Source organism: Gambusia affinis, linkage group LG20 (assembly GCF_019740435.1).
Source record: "Gambusia affinis linkage group LG20, SWU_Gaff_1.0, whole genome shotgun sequence".
Classification (NCBI taxonomy): Eukaryota; Metazoa; Chordata; class Actinopteri; order Cyprinodontiformes; family Poeciliidae; genus Gambusia; species Gambusia affinis.
The window spans coordinates 2,535,223-2,553,240 of NC_057887.1; the positions used below are offsets into that span (position 1 = coordinate 2,535,223).

The following is an 18,018-nucleotide window of genomic DNA, read 5'->3' on the forward strand; positions in this document are numbered from 1 at the left end:
ATCATGGATCCAAGGGTGGCTCCTCAAGGTTGATGGAGACTATTGTTTATAAAATACTAGTCAGACTATAAAATACTATAAAATACTCCTGAAGGGTTTAACATATGAGTTGTGAGTGACATCTTTTTTTTACATTTTGTACTAATTTCATGTGACAGCCCTCTGAAAGGAACACGTCTTCACCAAAGTACAGTGGCTTTGTTGCATTCACTTGATATGTGTTAATAGCAAGAAATAAAGCGTGTCAATGATGCACTACACAGAGGTGGACTCTGTTTTTGCCATAAATCCCCTGATCATCTTGCTTCACAGACTGTATTCACCAGACACTCTTGAGCTGCAATGCAGGTTTACTCTTGCACAAAACAGCTGATGTGGGACGGTGACTGTGTTTACATTAATCTCTTTTGCCACCTTGGTTCTTTTACATAACCATAGACACAACCAAAAGACATCTAAGTTTTATTATTGAAGTGTTTTGTCAAAGAAGCTATTGATTAACAGAGACAATTCAGTTTTCAAGAAATTATTACATGTACATATTCAAATTCTCATTTTCTTCTAGATCACTTCTACCTGAGAGGCCTTCCTCCCCAGTCTCCTCTACTCTCCACCAATCACAGCCTTCCTCCACTGTCCAGGACAGCTTTAGGCCACCCACTTGGCCCCTGCAGTCGTGAGATAGACAGTGGGGGAGGAGGTGTGAAGAGCATTAAGGATGTGGGAGAAAAGGGGGGTTTGTCTAAAGAGAGGGAAAAATCGGGCAGCAAAGAGAGACACCAGGACAGCAAAGAAAAGCAGCAGCTTCACAACCAACACCATTCTCATCAGATGAATGCTGCCACCACTCCATCTGGTATCCACCAAGCTTACTCCCATCCACACCATGCCCTTCTTCCGCATATTTCCTTCCAGGGTCGAGAACAAGACCACAGAAACTCTTTAGAGCGACACAAAGAGTATAAAGACAGTGACTTGGGTAGTCAGGGAGCAAAACCTATGAGTGCCTGTAAACTGTCCAGTGGGACAGGGTCAGAGGGTGCCTGTGAAGCAAAAGGTGGAACACTAAGCAGCTGCAGTGGTGGGGCAAGCAGACTTTCATCTGGAATAAGCAGGCAGGGCTCAAAAGATGCACCCATAACTGGGGAAATGAGAATCAGTGACTCTTCAACTTCTTCATCTGAATGTATGCGTCGGGGAACTGTTACAGCAGCGGCATTCCTGACACCCCCGACCCCTCACGCTGTTGCTTCCTACTCCATGCCTCCACCCCCCGCACCACCACCACCTCACACCTTGCACATAGGCTCCACAGTATCTGGAGGGTGGCTACACCCTTCAAATCACCACCCGCATCCTGAGTTTTACTGTCCTCCTCCCCCACCTCTAACACTTACACCTTCAAAAGAGCCCACATCCAGCCCTGGAGGATCCAGCAGGGAAACAAAGGTCAATGGCTCAACTTATGTGCCCTCAATTGGATCACAAGGGGACGTGTCCACCCCTGACTGCCGTGGAGCAGGCGGAGGGGCGAGAAAAGACGAAAAAACCGTAGAGGGATCCCATGAAAGTCCCTCTCACCATCCCAGCCGCCTTAGTAGCTGCCAGAAGAAGGACAAATCCCAGCCCCACCTACAGCAGATGGGATATGGCAAAGCTGACAAACCTCCTGATTGGAACCAGCAGACACATCACTTCAACAAACCTGGTTCCAACGACACTTCTCAACCTGAACTTCGGTCCTGCAGCATAGACTCAAATCTCTCTTTTAAAGATGCTGATGTTGCAAATGAGATTTGCCATCATCTCTCACAAGCCAAGACCGGTTCTGATACTGGAGCTTCCTCACTAAGAGACTGTTCTCTCTCAAGTCCAGAGGCAAAAGTGGGATCTGGACTTGGAACTCAGAGGGAAGGACAAAAGGTTGCAAGGATACGACATCAGCAGCACAACAGCCAGACTGCAGCCGCAGAGGAGCGGTTAAGGGACGGAAGTCAGGCAGCATCGTCATGGGGAGCTCTGGGGAGCCAACAAGAGGAGCACAGAAAAGGTAGCCATCTTGGATCCGTTAGTAATCAGCCTCCTCCGCTGTCCCATTCCTCGCCACACACAGCTGATGGTGAGGGAGGTGCCATGAAGAACCTTATGAACTACAGCTCTCAGCAACCTTTGTTACTGCCACAGCGGAGCCCCTTCGGAGGTCTGGGCTGCCTTAACAAGAGTGGGGAGAGATCAGAGAGGACCGACAGAGGAGGAGCTAAAAGCAACACTTCCCTGCAAGACCCCTCCAAACAATCTCTCCCTTCTCGCCGTGGCTCCACTAACGAGGGAGAAAAGACTGACAGGGGTGCAAAAGAGGCCGGAGAAGCTGGAGAGGGGGAGGTCCGACAGCCTCCGGTGGGTATTGCTGTCGCTGTAGCCAGGCCCCCCCATCGTTCTCCAGACAGCACTCCTGGAAACGGCAGACAGGGCCGGGTGCTGCCCAGCCTGAAAGGTCAGACATCATATACTGCTTTTATTATTGTTTGGTCCATTTTGATAATCACTGGTTTTTTGTTGCAAGCCAAAATATAAGAAATATAAGAAGCAAGACACACTCGACTGCTTCTGCATAAACTCACCAAGCAGAAAGAAAAGCACCATCTCTGATGCCCTGTGTGCACGTAGCACAGGTTCTGAAAAATAGTGAGCATGTTTGTCCTGTTGTCTTGGTAACACAGGGGTATCGCGCACTGTGTATCCTCTTGGTCGGGAGTTGGAGGAGAGGAAGAGGATGTCAGAGGACCAGATTGGTCTTCATCACCAAGACAGAGATAGAGAACTGGTCATCAGGTAGAGTCTCAAACACAAGCACACACACACATGCACAAGCACAAGGTAGCATCTATTCAGTTTTCCTCTCATCTGATAAGCTGCACTTCTTTTATTTTCCTTGCTTCTTTCTCCCAGTCTGAAGCCCTGCTTCTCTTTTCTCTCAGCCCCTCACTCCATTTACTCCTCTCACCCTTTGATGTGGTTTTTCTGTACCTCCTCGCTCTCTTACTTCACATCTCTCTCTTTCTCCTGAAGATGAGATGTAGTACATTAATGTTACTGGGACTAATATGGATGTCTCTGAAGTATCAGGCTCTTATTATGTAGTCATATTAAGGGAAGAAAACATATAATGAGTAGTCATAGACCAGGCACAAGATGATGGCTGTTCCAGTTGCCGTCACATTTCCTTTTCTTCATGATTATAATGGTGGTAGAGGTAATGAAGATGACACGGATGAAGATAATGATCATAATAATGGTGATGATGGTGATGACAATAAGAGGGATAATCAACATAATGACAAAGTTCACCTCGCCTAACGCCGTTGCAGGGAAAACAAGGACTGCATGGAGTTCGCTCGGATCCACCCATCCAGTAGCTGCCACGGTGACCTGACCTCTCATCTCCTTGTCCCCGGTGGAGCAAGTCAATTAGGAGACCCTGTTGCACATGCTCACCCAGCTCACCGCCACTGGATGCAGAGGACAGGAAGTCCCTCCCTCTGGATGGGCCCTTCATATGGTGAGAGTGAACTCAGAGCCTCCTGCCATTTCTCACTTGATTTTGAGGTTTCCATTTTAAATGATGGGTTATTGTTTAAGTTTATAGTTTTTCCTTTTGCCTTTGCTTTTTAAATACAAAAGTACACATAATAATCTTAATTAATAAGGAATATAAAAGCATTCCATTTTTTAAAATTTATTTATAAACATTTAGAAATTTTGTGCAATACTTTGCGATGTTCCGGCATATAAAATAAAAATAAAATACATTGTGTTTGAAGCAACATGACAAAGTGTGAAAAGGTTACAAGGATGTATTAGTCAGTCAGTTTCTGTGATTTAACGGAGCTGTGTGGACTCCCTTACCACTTCCTGTTTCAGGTCTGAGCCATGTGGGGATGAGCCCCAGCTTCCCACCAGGTCTTGCCAACCCTCTACAGCCAGTCTTGGGGTCCCTCAGCCAAGATCCTAACTCCCCTCTTGTGGTTCTTCCTACAGAACCAGGGCCTCATCATCCTCTCGGTATGAAAAGCAGACTTTCACAGCAACAGTATGCATAATGATTGTTGTGTACCCAGGCTTACTGCCTTGCTGCCTCCTGCTTTCTTCTCATTTGTACAATGGATGCTGCTGCCGCCGGTTCTCTCTCTGAGTTTTAGTATCAGTGGCTAATCATAATATAATGCTCAACTAAGCCCCTCTGTCAGTGGGGCAATGTTTTATTGCTTTGCTAATGGGAGAGGCTATACCATTGCCCCCTCTGCATGTGCCTAGCATTATGCAAACCATTTGAACTGGCGTTTCATCCCTCTTGTGGTAGAGTGCAGAGGTGCTTAGACTGTGGGTGCATGTTAAAAGTCATGTTAATGTCTAAAGCAACATGTTACAGTTTTTTTATTTTTTTGCACATCTCAACCTTTGCTGGAGAGAGAAAAGAATGTGTGTGTGTGGGGGGGTGAGTGTGTGTGTTTTAGCATTTGTCACCTTGTAAATTCTATTTTCTCAACAAATACAATTTTATGAGGACCCACTGCTCCTTTTTGAGCCAAAAGCCTGGGCAGTTTTGAGTTCAGGAGTTACGTTTAGGACTAAGATGTGAATTGAGTTTAGGTTTGGTTTAGGGTTGGGCATTTACTGGTGATGAGTAAGGACAGAGTTACATTTACAGTTAGGGCATAGAAATGAATAAAAAATGGATGGAAATCCATGTAAAATCCTTGTGAAGATAGAAACACAAGGATTGTGTTTCTATCACACACACACACACGTATAGTGTGTGTGTGTGTGTGCGTGTGCGTGTGTGTGTGTGTGTGTGTGTGTGTGTGTATGTGGGTGTGTGTGTGTGCGGGTGGGTGTGCGTATGTGTGTGTGTGTGTGTGTGGATGATGCTTTGCAAACAGGCTGTGAAATTTAATTATCTCCCGCCTCCCTTGACTCGCTCTGTGAGAGTTCCTGCAGAGAGGGGAAGTGCATCCACTGAACCCTTCCCCTGGGAAACATTAGCCCACTCAGGCTAATCTCACAGAACAAAGGTTCCCAGTGACAAGCCAGCCAAGGAGGGGATGCGTGTGTGTGCGTGCATGCGTGTTTGTGTGTCTTTGGGTGAAAGCCTGCAGGTTTCCCGGCGAAAAGTACCGTATCCTCAGAAAAAGAAAATCGGGGTGAAATTAGGGGGCGTGACAAGATCACACAATATTAAAACCTCAAAAATGTTCTTGTTAAAATGAAGCACTATCTACTGGCTGTCAGCATGTAGCTTTAGCTAGTGAAGTAAGAGTAAGATAATATGAGCCCAAAATATAAAGCCGTGTTTTTTTTTAAGTTTGTATTTCAGTGTCTATGTTAGAGACCAGAAGAAATGTTGGCCTGTAGTGTTAATGGAGTGGGATAATAAAGGCTGTTTTAGGATTATCCGTAGATGAAACAAACATTGTTGATGGACAAGAACATTATTGCAGTTGGCTACCCAACATGCGTCTGGACTTAATTTTTATATTTTCACACACTGTCAAAATCATGAAACCTCTATCCTATTTATGAATACACAAAAATAAGTATTTTCCAGGCTTTTTAGTATTTAGAACTGGATTAGATTAAGCAAAACATAATGTTAACCAAACCTGGACCCAATTATTCCATGTCGATTACAGATTGGTAATTGTAATTGAAATTTTGGCTCTATTTATGACAACAAAATATGGGGATAACTATTTTTTTCCCCACCAGACCTAATTTCTCATTTTATAAAAATGTTATAACTTATCAACTCATCTTGCGAGCTGAGAAATTCATTGGAAAATATTGCTGCCTATATGTAGTTCTAAGTAACCTAAGTTTGTTAACAATCTCAATCTATCTCAGCAAAGGTCTCAGTAAAGTCCCATCTTCTCCTTTGGTTCTTCCTCTAGATGTTCTGGAGCAGTCAGGTCTCTGGCCTTCGATGTACGGAGCCAGAGGAGCTCCCCCTCACCTGCAGCCCCACCCAGTCTACTCGCGCACCTCGTTCCTACAGCAGCAGGAGCTGTACGCCCTGCAGCATCAGCACCACCAGCAACAGCAGCGAGCTATGGAACACATGCAGCGACTCCCCTTAGGACAAGTAAGATTGGCCTTCAAGTAATGAGATTCAGAACAAGTCGGAATGTTGTAAGCTGATCCACGGAGGCAACTTCCTTTTTCGGGGAGTTAGGAGTGGAACACAGTAAAATATTTGTTGATAGTGAAGAATGTAGGGCTGCATAATGTAAGGAAAGCATATAATGGTGATGTTATTGCTTAGTATTGCAACCAGATCCTTTTGCAAAAAGTAATCCTTGAACTAACTAGAATAAACTTGAATTTGCATGTTACCAAGAATTCTTGCAACACCGATCTTTTTCATTTCCTTCTCTTTAAAGAGAAAACATGATACAATCACAATAGACGACTCGCCGAATGGATCTCCGACTTCCAGAACTCCATCTTCTTCTTCATCCTCTGCCTTCACCCATGCAGCAAAACCCTTCTCTCACACCCCTCCTCTACCTAAGACCTCCACACCGTCTCCGGGGCTGTGTCCAAGCAGCCGACAGTCACCCTGCTACCACTCGCCATCATCGCGTTTGACACACCCGCCAAATCCCTTGACTCCGACCCCAAGCCCAGCGGCGGCAGCGCCACGATCTCCGGCCCTCAGCCCTGCCCCTTCACACCTTTCCAAAGCACTGGAGAGAGTCAGCGACAGAGGAGAAGGGCAACCACCTCAGGACTATCCCCAGTCCTTAGAGCCAGGTGTGTTAAAAGAGATAGAAAAAACAGGCAGGGTTGCTAAAATATGTTGTATATCTTTAAAATGTAGTTTTCTTTTGGTTTTGCAAAAAATGTTTGAAGCAGGGCCTTTGCTTCAAATGTCCTTGAGTGTATTTGTGAAAGCTAAAGAGAGACAGTAGGAAGTCCAGCCAGTAAGGTCAAAGAAAGCATATGGACAGTCTTTGTGTTGCATGAGTGCAACCTGCCAGGCGCACATGTGTGTCACAAGAGGAAGGTCAGCGGTATCTTCAGACAAAGCCTTCTTATCCTTCAGGGGTCCTTGGAAAAGTACAGGTGGAAGGATACACATTCATCTGGCTGTGTTGTCAGGGGGTGGAGGGATATCATCAATAAAATGAGAGCGAGGTGACAGGGCTGCCGCAGCAATCATAGGAAAACAGCAGGGTGTCATCAATATCCAACGTAGATCTATAAACTCACACTTCTACACACACACATGCATTCTGTATATTTAATATACACCAACACACTCAGTGTTTTCTGCACCTCGATGTTAATGTACTATGTCAACTGTAATCACATGCTTCATCTTGTCTGCCTGAACAGAATGCCAATGAAGTTAAGCTAGTCCAGAGTCTACTTCTGACATGTAGAACCACTTTTAGTTTTATGTCAAACTTTGACTTTTGCTCTCACTTTATGTTTCCACCAGACTTGCCACCTGTATATAGCTTCTCTCCAGTTTCCATGGGTTACAAGGCCAGGCCTTCGCCTCCTGAAGCCCGAGCGGCAGAGCAACCTTTGTTGGAAGAACAGCCAACAGGGTCTGAAACCAAGTCTTTCTCTAAACAATGCACCATCCAGCCTCTCACCGAAGAACGAGCAAGGGAAGAAGAGAATACAGATTGCAAGGCGGTGGAGTCTGAGAATGAATCAAAAGGATGCTCTATCTCTGAACTCCAGACCGCTCTTTCTGGATCACCGTCATGCCCTTTCCAAGCTCCAGTTTCCGAATCATTCTGCCTAGCAGGCAAAACCCTGAAAGTGGATGTTCCTTTGGGTGGCCTTGCGGAGCCTCAAATGTCCAAAGAGCAGAGAGATGATTGGGAGTTCATCAAAGAGGATGACATGGGGGAGAATGAGAGAACAGAGCCTGGACCAGCTGAATGTACTGTCTCTGTGCCTGTAGAGCCTGCGAACGGGGAGCCGGAGCAGGATCAGTACAACGATGAAGAGAATGTAGAGGTGGTTGAGGATAAGGAAGAGGAAGAAGATGGGAGTGGGAAAAGTCCAGATGAGGAATTGGTAGAATATTCTGTTGTTTCCCCCTCTGCTGACCCGCTCCCCTCTTCCACTATGACAACAGCAGCCCAGTTGGAAGGGGCTTACATGTGGAGCTTGGAGCTCTTGATTGCGGCGGCTCTGTGTGCCACCAGAGATGCCTTGTACCCGCCGGAACCAGTTGCTCAGACCCCGTCTCCTTCTTCTCACCATGGTATGGAAATACTGGGGGAACTAGCTGAGCTGGAGATCAAGCGAAGGAGCAGGGAGTTCAAAGAGAAGGAGGAAGAAGGTGAGAAGAACTTTTAACTACCATTCTTAAACTGTTTTCACTTCATATTTGAGACCTTAAAATTATTACTAACAGACAGATGTCATTTCTATGTGTGTCTTTACTGAGGTGAAGAGATCATGAGAGTGGTGAGAGCCTAACATTTAGTCCTATGGGGACCTTTGTTTTAGCTTTGGGAAGTTTATTCATAGGCATACAGATTGTAATGATAGACATATAAACATAAGATATCACCTATGTGATGATGTAATTTGGTTCTCCCACCAGTCCTTTGGGGGAATGTAGGTTTGAATGGGAGTCAATGAAATGTTGAGGCTGTTCATTTTGCAATAAAGGTGCAAAATCACCAGATGGTTTTTTTGAAAGGTTTAGGTTCCGTTGAAAATGTCAGAGAAGGTAAACTATGATGTAGCTACACTAATTTAAAGAAGTGATGTCATATTATTGTATAACTTATCCACCATAATATCTAACCACCTAGAACTCACAAACTACAGTTTTTGCTTATTTCAGTAACACCTTAGAATTTATTTCTCTAAATAGCTCAGATGTTGCACGGACTCCCACTCAGACCATAGGGAATTGTGTAAAGGCCAAGCACTTGGATCATCTTCCCGGTCTGCTCATTATGGAATATCTCAGGAAAGTCCCTCCAAGATTTTCTGAATGTTTTTGTGAATTTTTTTCTGCAGTTAAAATCAGATTTTATATTGTTACTTCAGCAATATTTGCAAGAAATTTTACTACTTTTTTCCCCCTCAATAAGTTCCTTTTAAAAATGCACATAAAATTAAAAAGAAAAAAATAACAATAACACAGATTTGACAAACATTTTTATTGTTAAAAACCTAAAATTTTTGTTACTTGCCATATTGATCAAAGATAAAAACTTGACACTTTATAAGGGTGAGGCAGAAGTGTAGTAAGAAATACTGACACCTATAACTGAGGGTTAGAAGTCAATTAAACCAAATGTATTTTTTTACATTTTTACAGAAAATTAGTGGGAAAAAAATGAGAGAGGTTTGTTGATTTTGCATAAATTTCTGTGATTGCTGAAACGCGAAAGACTACAGGGACTGTCTAGAAGTATGACAACCTTATATAAGCTGGTTAATTGGTCAGGCTGTCTACTTGAATAGCTGGCCTGCTGTCTGCAGCTGCTAATAGATTGATAACTAGCTTAGGAGGAAAGGAAGGACGAAATGCAGGGGTGACCAACACCGTTCCACAACAAATCACTCTATGCTGTCTCTGGCATCTCATTAGGACCGCAGGAACACGATGATGGAGGCTTCACAGGCTGTTGTCAGAATGCCGCTATTTCATCAGCTTCATCAGTAACTCTATTACTAGACCAAATTACATGTGTTGCTAGCTGTAGCAATCCATCCTTGATCAGATGCTACTCGTGATAATCTCCAAATAAGAGTGAGACTTAAAAAGGAACAGCGTGTACCATCTTTAATGCCACTGGACAAAATCCAACGGTTTCCTTCCCTGTTGGCGGACTTAGAGTGGATTGACAAGCTATAAACTATAAATTGTAAAAAGTTGTTACTAATCTAGTGGCTTGATACGGACGGCGGCCTTAGAACATGTGCTTTTGTGTAGCAACACTAATATTGTTTAGCTGAGACGACAGAAACAACCCAAACACTGACTGCATACCTGCCAATCTGAGCGTGAACATTTACACTTTGACTTGTTTTAAATAGCTAAAATCAGCTAAAGGATACAACATCAATATGAGTGCTTCAGATTAATGAACTGTTACTGTTAATAACCTGCAGACATTACTTGGTTCCAAATTAGCTCTTTGAGGCCAGAAAATTAGATCAAGGAAGAAGAAAAATAACTTTTTTTTTCTGCCTAAACAAACATTCCAACTTGCAGCAAACCCAAAACAAAAGGTGGACTGGGAGACGTGTGAAACACACATGTGTGAAATCCAGATGTGTATAATGTCACACAAACCCTCAAAAATGTTCCTCTAACTGTCCTGTTTCCTTCCTTTTCGCTCCCACTCTCAGCTGCTTCCCATAGAGCCACATTTCCCCCCCTGGGGAGTAAGTGTGTGTGTTGAGTGGTGTGTGTGGGCGTGTGTGTTTAAAGGGAACACAGAGATGAACAAACAAGCTAAGCTTCAGACACGATCCAGGACACATGCACAGACTCTCAGCCCAATGTGTCCCTCAGGCTCTGTCGTCTTGCTTTGCTAATTAGACCCTTTCCTTTAAAACACTTCTCCTGTAAGCGCTCCTATTTTCCTCTCGTCCCTCTGAGAGAAAGTGTTTTTATTTATGCCAGCATCTGTGCATGTGTGTGTGTTGTATGCATGCCGTGCACACACCGGTGTATGTGGCTAAGCTGTTAAGTAATCCCAGATGAATCCCTGCTCTCCTCCGTCAGAGTCCCTGTGTCTCTCAACCAGACTGCCTCCTCCTTCCTCTCCTCCTCCTGCTTTGTTATTTTTTCCCTCTCACTCGCGTCTTCTTTTTTTTTTTTTATAAAACCAATGTAATCTTGTGTGTAAATCCTGCCTCTGCAAGCCTTGTTGACGGTATTAATAAGTGTAAAAATCATAAGTCGCTCAGCTGCTGCAAAGAGAGATACAGGCTGTGTGAGTGTGCATTTGTTTACATGTGCGCGCGCGTGCTTAGCATGTGTAATAGGTGTGAAATCAATAAGTCAGTCCCATCCGGGGCGTGGAAAACCCCAGATCCCAGCAAGTTTTACTTAAAAAGCAGCTCTGCTCTCATTGCTGAGAGTGTTATTAATACAGCTGATGGGGCTCGTGTCGCTTTGGACGCGACTGGGAGAGGAAATCGATCCCAGACAGACGAGGTTATGATGGATATTTCAGCTTTTTACCAAAGATCCCAAACTACGGATCAACAATTCAGCAAACCGTTTGAAAGAATCAACACACCTAGAGTTAAGCTTTAAAAGTCTCAAGTGTCACACTTTCCTAATTTTCTTTCATGTAAAAAGTACATTTGAACAAAGCTTCCTGAACAGTGACACGGTTACATGGTACTGAAGCAAAACTTTAAAACTTAATAACACAATCTAATTGCTTTTATTTCAAATGAAAAAAAAAACAACAAAAAAAAAAACTATTTTTACTCCCACTCACTGAAAAAGGAAAACAGGCTATCCAACTTTTAAAAAATTGAGTTAATTTGTTACAAGTAACCAAATTAAGGTTATCTAAGTAAATCTATTAAGTTTATTAAGTTGTCTTGCTAAGCAAACGAAAATAAATTAGGTCTGACGAAGTAAATCTGATTACATGTAACAAATGAAGCACATTTTTTTAAAGTTCCATTCTCTGTTTTTCAGTGCTCCTGCTTAGTTTTTTTTACGACTATAATTATCACCCTCTAAATTCGGTGACTCACTGCGCTAATAGCTCAAAATATTAGACCTTTGTGTTCTGTTCTTTATGGAAAAACACACAAGCTGATACTCGCTGGTGGGGACAGTCTGCAGCTTTTATGCTACTAGCAGCACAAATGTTGGCAACACAACATCAGTTAAAAAGACACATTCACATTTTTACTGACATGAAATCAGACCAAAAGCTCTCCTTTTAGGTTAGCTAGAATTACCAAAATGATTTATGTTTACTAATTGCCAGAAAACTTAGTGAGAACATTTTTCAAAGATTTTTTTTTTTGTAAGTGACCAGCCAGCTTGCGATGCTTTATGCTTTGTAAAGTCAGAGAAAAATATCGTCACTACTGCATTTTCTCCCACAACTCCTTAAGAGCACTTTAAACAGTAGGAACAGGAGGATCGTCATTTTTTTCTTTATTTCATTGGTATAGGCCTACTGTAATACTGGTAATTAGTCAACACCTGGTGGATATGCTGCTTGTAGCATGCCAGCTGCAGTTTTAATAGTTTTAATTCCATGCATGATGTTGTTACTAAACAGCAGATCCTTCACAAGCTGCGTTTCCATTAACTTTAAAATTGTACAATTTGATATTTCGAAAGTAAATTTGCTTAATGAAAATACATGTCTAGAAAAAACTTTCATATTTCGGTGTAAAGTTGCAGTGATAGAATGAGGTGGTTTATTGGCTGTATCAAGAAAAGTGACTCACATCACGAGTCACGTGATGAACAACTGGATGCTACTACTGGCAGAAACAACAAAGAAGAAGACAGGAAGTCTTATTCACATGTGATTTTAATTGCATTTGTTTTTTGTTAGAAACACTGCAATTGTGAAATGGTGTTTTATTTTTTTGTTTTTACATTAGCAGAATATCAACAAAGATTTGTGCATAATTGTAATGGAAACACAGCTACTGATCCGACCTCCCAGCTGTTACTTTTATAAAGATCTCTCCTCCAAACAACTCACTGATATTTGCAGCTTTTGCTCCTTTCTAAATAACATTTCTGGTGGTATCTGCGCATGTTATTTGATACAAAGTTTTATTGTTACTTGTCATAATTAGTCTGTTGTTTTGTTATGCCCAAGAAGACACACACATTTTGAAGATTTTTAAATTAACCTACGCAGTTCCACAACCCTTTGAACCGGATTTTTAAAAATAATTGCATCGGATTCATGTTGAAATTTTGCCCCTTGCTTTTCATTATTTTATTCTTTACTGTGTTTTTCTATATTTTATACTCTATCTTTGTGTGAGCATACTTGCTTTGATTGCCTGTCACGTTGCAGCAGAATAATTTCCCCAATGTGGGACAAAAAAGGAATTTCTATTCTATTTGAATAAAATCCAGTGAATTTCTGAGTAGACACTTTTTTTTCAGGCAGCTAACCAAGCAGTGCGCAGCAACAGGTGGGGGAAGTGCATTAGTCCATACAGCCAGAGTAAACTCCAGTCACCCATGCTCACCCACACTCACAACATTTGCTGTTTTTTTCATGTCAAATCCCCCGACCTGCCTCCTATTACAGCTTCAACTTGACACGCCATGGTGTTATTACTGTGTGTGTGGGAGGGGGGGTGCGCGTGCGTGTGTGGGTGAGTGGAAGGAAAGTATTGATTGCGGCCATCCTCCATAATACTACACCAGGCGTGGTGATGTCAGCGGTGATGTCATCCTGTCAGGGTAACCGGAGTGTGCCATTGGCTCTGTGGAGCTTGACACACGAGACGACATAGACCTCTGCCAGCCGGGTCGGGACACGGCCGGCAGCGCCTTCCCGCCCCTCTCTGTCCGCCGTCCTGAGCTCACCCGTCCGCGCTCCCTCTCATCTTCTCTGACCTCTCATCCTTCCTGCCCTCCTCGCGCTCCTCTTGTTTCCCGCCTTCCCCCTCGCCATCGTATCCCGCTATGTTACGCGCGCGCGCTCAGGTTTTAATAATGTCATGTGTCAGCTGGGCAGGTCTTGCTGTTCCCGCGCGCGCAGCCTGCGAGTGATCCAGCGGAACCTCTCTCCTCTCCTCGTCTTTCTCCTCGGAGGGAAAATTGGATTCTGTCCATGTCCATAATGAGAAGATGTAGGAGAATAAATAGATAGCTCAATAAACACTTTGCCTCTTATTGCTTCTCCTCCCCTTCAGTCCTCACCCCCTCCCTGCTTTTTTCTCACCGCGCTGCAGTCCTTCCTCCTTCCTCCTCCTCTTCTTGCTCCCGCCACCCGCTGCTCTCCTTCTCTCCATTTCTCCCACACATACATACATACGCTCGTGCAGCTTCGTGTCTGCGGAGCTCAGCGAAAACTGTGTGTGTTCCGAATGAGTGTGTTGTGTTTGCACAGGTTTGTGTATGTGAACCTCCTCATGAATATTCTGTTTTATCTGCTGCCGCGGTGACAATGACAGAGTTAATGACAGTGACAGATGTAGAGAGCCCCATCCGCCCCTCCTCCTCCCCCATCTCAACTCCACCATTACTTCCCTCTAGATGTGCGCGCGCCTGTGTTTGTGTGTACGATTAGGCAGGAACACAAGTATACATCAAATAAACTACACAGCTAATATCATAAATATCACCACTTTTCAGGGCGCAGTTTCACCGCTCTAAGAAAATAAATCCGCTGAGCGCTCACCATGTTTTCCAACGAGGCGCTCGTATATGAACTGAAACCGTCCATCCCTCGCACAGGTGAGGGGACGCTGACCTTTGACCTTCACAGTCTGGCGACGCTGGCGGCGGCCCGGGCTCTGGAGATGGGCGGCGGCACCGTGGACGCGGAGTCCGACCGGCAGTGTCCAATCAGGAAGAGGCTAAACCTGCGCAGGAAGTGCAGCTGGACGCCTCGGCACGAGCCGGTGAGGCCTTCAGAGAACGTCTGTTTTCAGAATAATGAATCATTCATACTAAATTGTGGGTTGCTGCTGAGTTGAACAATAGAAACGGGCCTTGTTTTTGACAAACAGAGCACGGATGTGTGCCATTTCCTCTTTGTCTAGTTAGGATTTTATCTAATTGGCCTATTCCAAACAAGTGATTCACTTGTTTTGTTTTTTTTTGTTGTTGTTGTTTTTTCATATTTTGTGATAATCTTACTTCCATTTGAAAAAAACTAAATATGGACACGGTTTTGTGCATTTTTTTATTCACCCCTCTTCAAACAAATGAATACATCTATTATCAGTATGAATGCAGTTATTCTGCAAAGGCTTTAGATTACTGGTGAGTCATTAGTGAATGAAGAGCATCACAAAGACCAAGAACCAGTTCAGACCGGTGGAGAGGTTAAAAGCAGGGTTCAATTATAAATTAATATCCCATCACCTACTTGGAGTACATCAGCAAAAATACCAAAACATGGCAGTCCGCTTAAATTTAAAGGGCCATGATGAAAAAATCTTACCAACACTCAATAAAATATCCCATAGTATACACTGTGTGAAACATATTTGCAATACATGTAAGAGAAACACTCACTAAGTGGACGAACTGAACTATTAATATGGAGAAATTTGTTAAGTTGATCAGGCGCCACAGCATCCAGGGTTCGATTCCCAATGCTGGGGCCTTTGCTGCTTCTTTCTAATATAATGTAAATTAAAAAAAAAAAAAAATGTAAAAAAAAAATGCAATAATCGGCAGAGTTCTGTGATGCCATCCTATTGCTAATTAGTAAGTTTACAGAGACTACCTGCGTCTGTTTGCATTTTGCTGGCAGGCCAATCACAGGCCTGTGCTCCTCCTGCAGGGATGCAGCACTGTTACCACACTTAAAGAGCTGATTGAGATTCTGCTCATTTTCTGTTCCCCTGGTTGTGAACAGCGACCCACGAATTCAGACTGAGGCAGAGCCACTTTTAATGTGGCTAGTTGGACTGAAACAACTGAAATTAGCCAATTATTATTAATATTTAGTCAAAACTAGTCAAAAATTAGTACAGTGAGAAATAACAGATTCTGCAACAAGAAAATATACATATTCTGGACTGCTGGGAGTGATGGGGTTCCTGTTGGAGCAGAAACAGAAGTTTGCTCCCCCAGCAGCGGCTCCAGCTGCTCCATTGTTCAGGCGCCTCTGGCACGCAGAGAACCACTACATTATCATCCAGGCACTTTTATCAGTGAAATGCACACTATACCAGATTGTTTTGCATATTCAAAACTTCCGTGTAAGTTGAACAGCTCATCTCTTTGTCACAAATATCACAGTCCATAAAAAAGAAAGAAGATTCCAGTTTAAATAACGGAACACTTGGATAATAAAACCGGTTTATTTAATACGCGGAAAGAAGCATCTTCTGGAATCACATCAAAGTGCCTTCAAATAAGGAACTCCTTTGAAACTTTTTTTTAAAAAAGTGACATCATGATGGAAATATGTTTTCCTGTCTTCCAGAAATCTGCATTTGAGAGCAGAAGATATTTGTTAAAAAAAATTTTAAAATATGCCCTAAAACCTGCATCATCAACACGCCGGCCAAAAAAACCTCACTGGTTATATATTCAGTGCTTGTAGGACTGAGGATTGTCCACAGCATTATAAATTCCTCTGCTTTGTGTGTGTGTGTGTGTGTGTGTGTGTGTGGGTGCGTGTGCGTGTGTGTGTATCAGGTGTGCCCAGTGAAGGGCTCCATGGAGACGATGGGAGGGGAGGAGCTGGCCATGCGTGTCCAGCTGGCTGAGCTACAGCGCCGCTACAAAGAGAAACAGAGAGAGCTGGCCAAACTACAGAGGAAACACGACCACCAGTGAGCAGAACAACACACTCACACACACGCCAACACACGCATGCACACACACTTTTCTTGTCTTTACTGAATTGGGCATTCCGACATTCACAATTGTGCTTTCATGCTGCATCCCCTCCTGATTTATCATGACTTGCTGCCTTTCTCACACTGGATGCATTTTGACCTGCAGCCGAAGCAGCCAGCCCCCGCCCCCACCGCCTGATTTCTGCTGCATTTTCAACCCCTCTCTCTCTCTCTCTCTCTCTCTGTGTCACTCTTTCTCTCTCTCCATCCTCCTCTTCCTTTCCGTTGCTCCTCTCCCTGCAGGAAAGACGAGACGTCTCGTAGCCCCGCTCGCCGGGGGCCCGGCCGCCCCCGCAAGCGCAGGTCCACCCCCGGCCCAGCTGCCGTGGAGAGCTCCAAAAGACTCAGGTCAGTGCTCTGATGCTGCGTCGGTATAATCAGCGTGATTGGCAAGCCCAGCTCATTCATCCTGATTTCTGTTTGTGTTTTTGGTGAAAGGCACGGTTGATTTTCAAGAAGTTCTTCTTCAGCTGAATTGATTCAAATGCTCTATAGCTGATGATTTGCTTGATTGGGCCCTGGAAGGAGCAGCTCATGCATGCACACACACATGCAAGCGCACGCACGCACACACACACACACACACACGCGCACACACACACACACATGTGCACGCACACAGTGGGTTATGTGATGGAAGCTGTAAGATGGCTGTGATTTTTAATGAGAGAAGGTAATGAAGCTGAGGGCTTCATTAATCATCATTAATCACTTTTAATCATATTTATCACTTGTATTGATTGTGTCCTGATTCCATGTGAACCACTTGCATATACTAATACAGCTGGACAAAGTCTGGATGTACAGTTATTACATTGATAAATGACTCAACACCTCCCCCACCTGCAGCAACACGTCGCCACACATTTTAGCACCTCAAACATGCTAACTTTGAAGCAGACACAAACTCAAATCACACACACACACACACACACACACACACCCACACACACCAGCATTCACTGTGATAAATGTGTTTTCTCTTGGTGCCCCACCTCTGTTAGCAAGTGCACCCGTCGCCTTGATAAAATGATTAAAGAAACTCAGGGTTTGTCACGGTTACCATGATTAGAAGGCGCTAATGAAAATGACAATGAAAGCCTTTTGTCATAATATGCCGGCATCGCCGCACACATAGTCAGGCAGGGAACTTGTTTAATTAGCCGAGCTGGTTTCTACGTGCCTGTGCAACACGACGAATGTTGTCATTAACAAGCAATGTATCGCGTGTTTATGCTTTTATCTTCTCATGAAGATTGCGGGCGAAAGTCAACAATTAAAAAAAGTGAGATAAGGAGAGGATCAGACAAAATTAAAACTGTTGTTTTTCTTTGCATAGCATGCTAATAATGGAGTAGCTTTCAGCTAGTAGGCTAATGTAAAGTAGCCTCCAATTCTTGGGACAGAGCATACTCAGTGAGCCATGTTTAGAGACTT

The 18,018-nt window shown here is 43.7% G+C and overlaps 1 protein-coding gene across 7 annotated transcripts in view; it reads left to right on the forward strand.

Annotated features, from left to right (window-relative positions):
• bahcc1b (BAH domain and coiled-coil containing 1b) overlaps positions 1 to 18,018 on the forward strand; it is an 87,331-nt gene that overhangs the window by 51,975 nt on the left and 17,338 nt on the right. For all 7 annotated transcript variants that reach the window (XM_044103616.1, XM_044103615.1, XM_044103611.1 and 4 more), the window contains 10 exons: positions 566 to 2,494; positions 2,721 to 2,832; positions 3,369 to 3,559; positions 3,922 to 4,062; positions 5,949 to 6,139; positions 6,438 to 6,810; positions 7,502 to 8,362; positions 14,459 to 14,625; positions 16,379 to 16,515; positions 16,825 to 16,929. In XM_044103616.1, the coding sequence (XP_043959551.1) occupies positions 566 to 2,494; positions 2,721 to 2,832; positions 3,369 to 3,559; positions 3,922 to 4,062; positions 5,949 to 6,139; positions 6,438 to 6,810; positions 7,502 to 8,362; positions 14,459 to 14,625; positions 16,379 to 16,515; positions 16,825 to 16,929 (4,207 nt within the window). The remainder of the gene's footprint in view (positions 1 to 565; positions 2,495 to 2,720; positions 2,833 to 3,368; positions 3,560 to 3,921; positions 4,063 to 5,948; positions 6,140 to 6,437; positions 6,811 to 7,501; positions 8,363 to 14,458; positions 14,626 to 16,378; positions 16,516 to 16,824; positions 16,930 to 18,018) is intronic.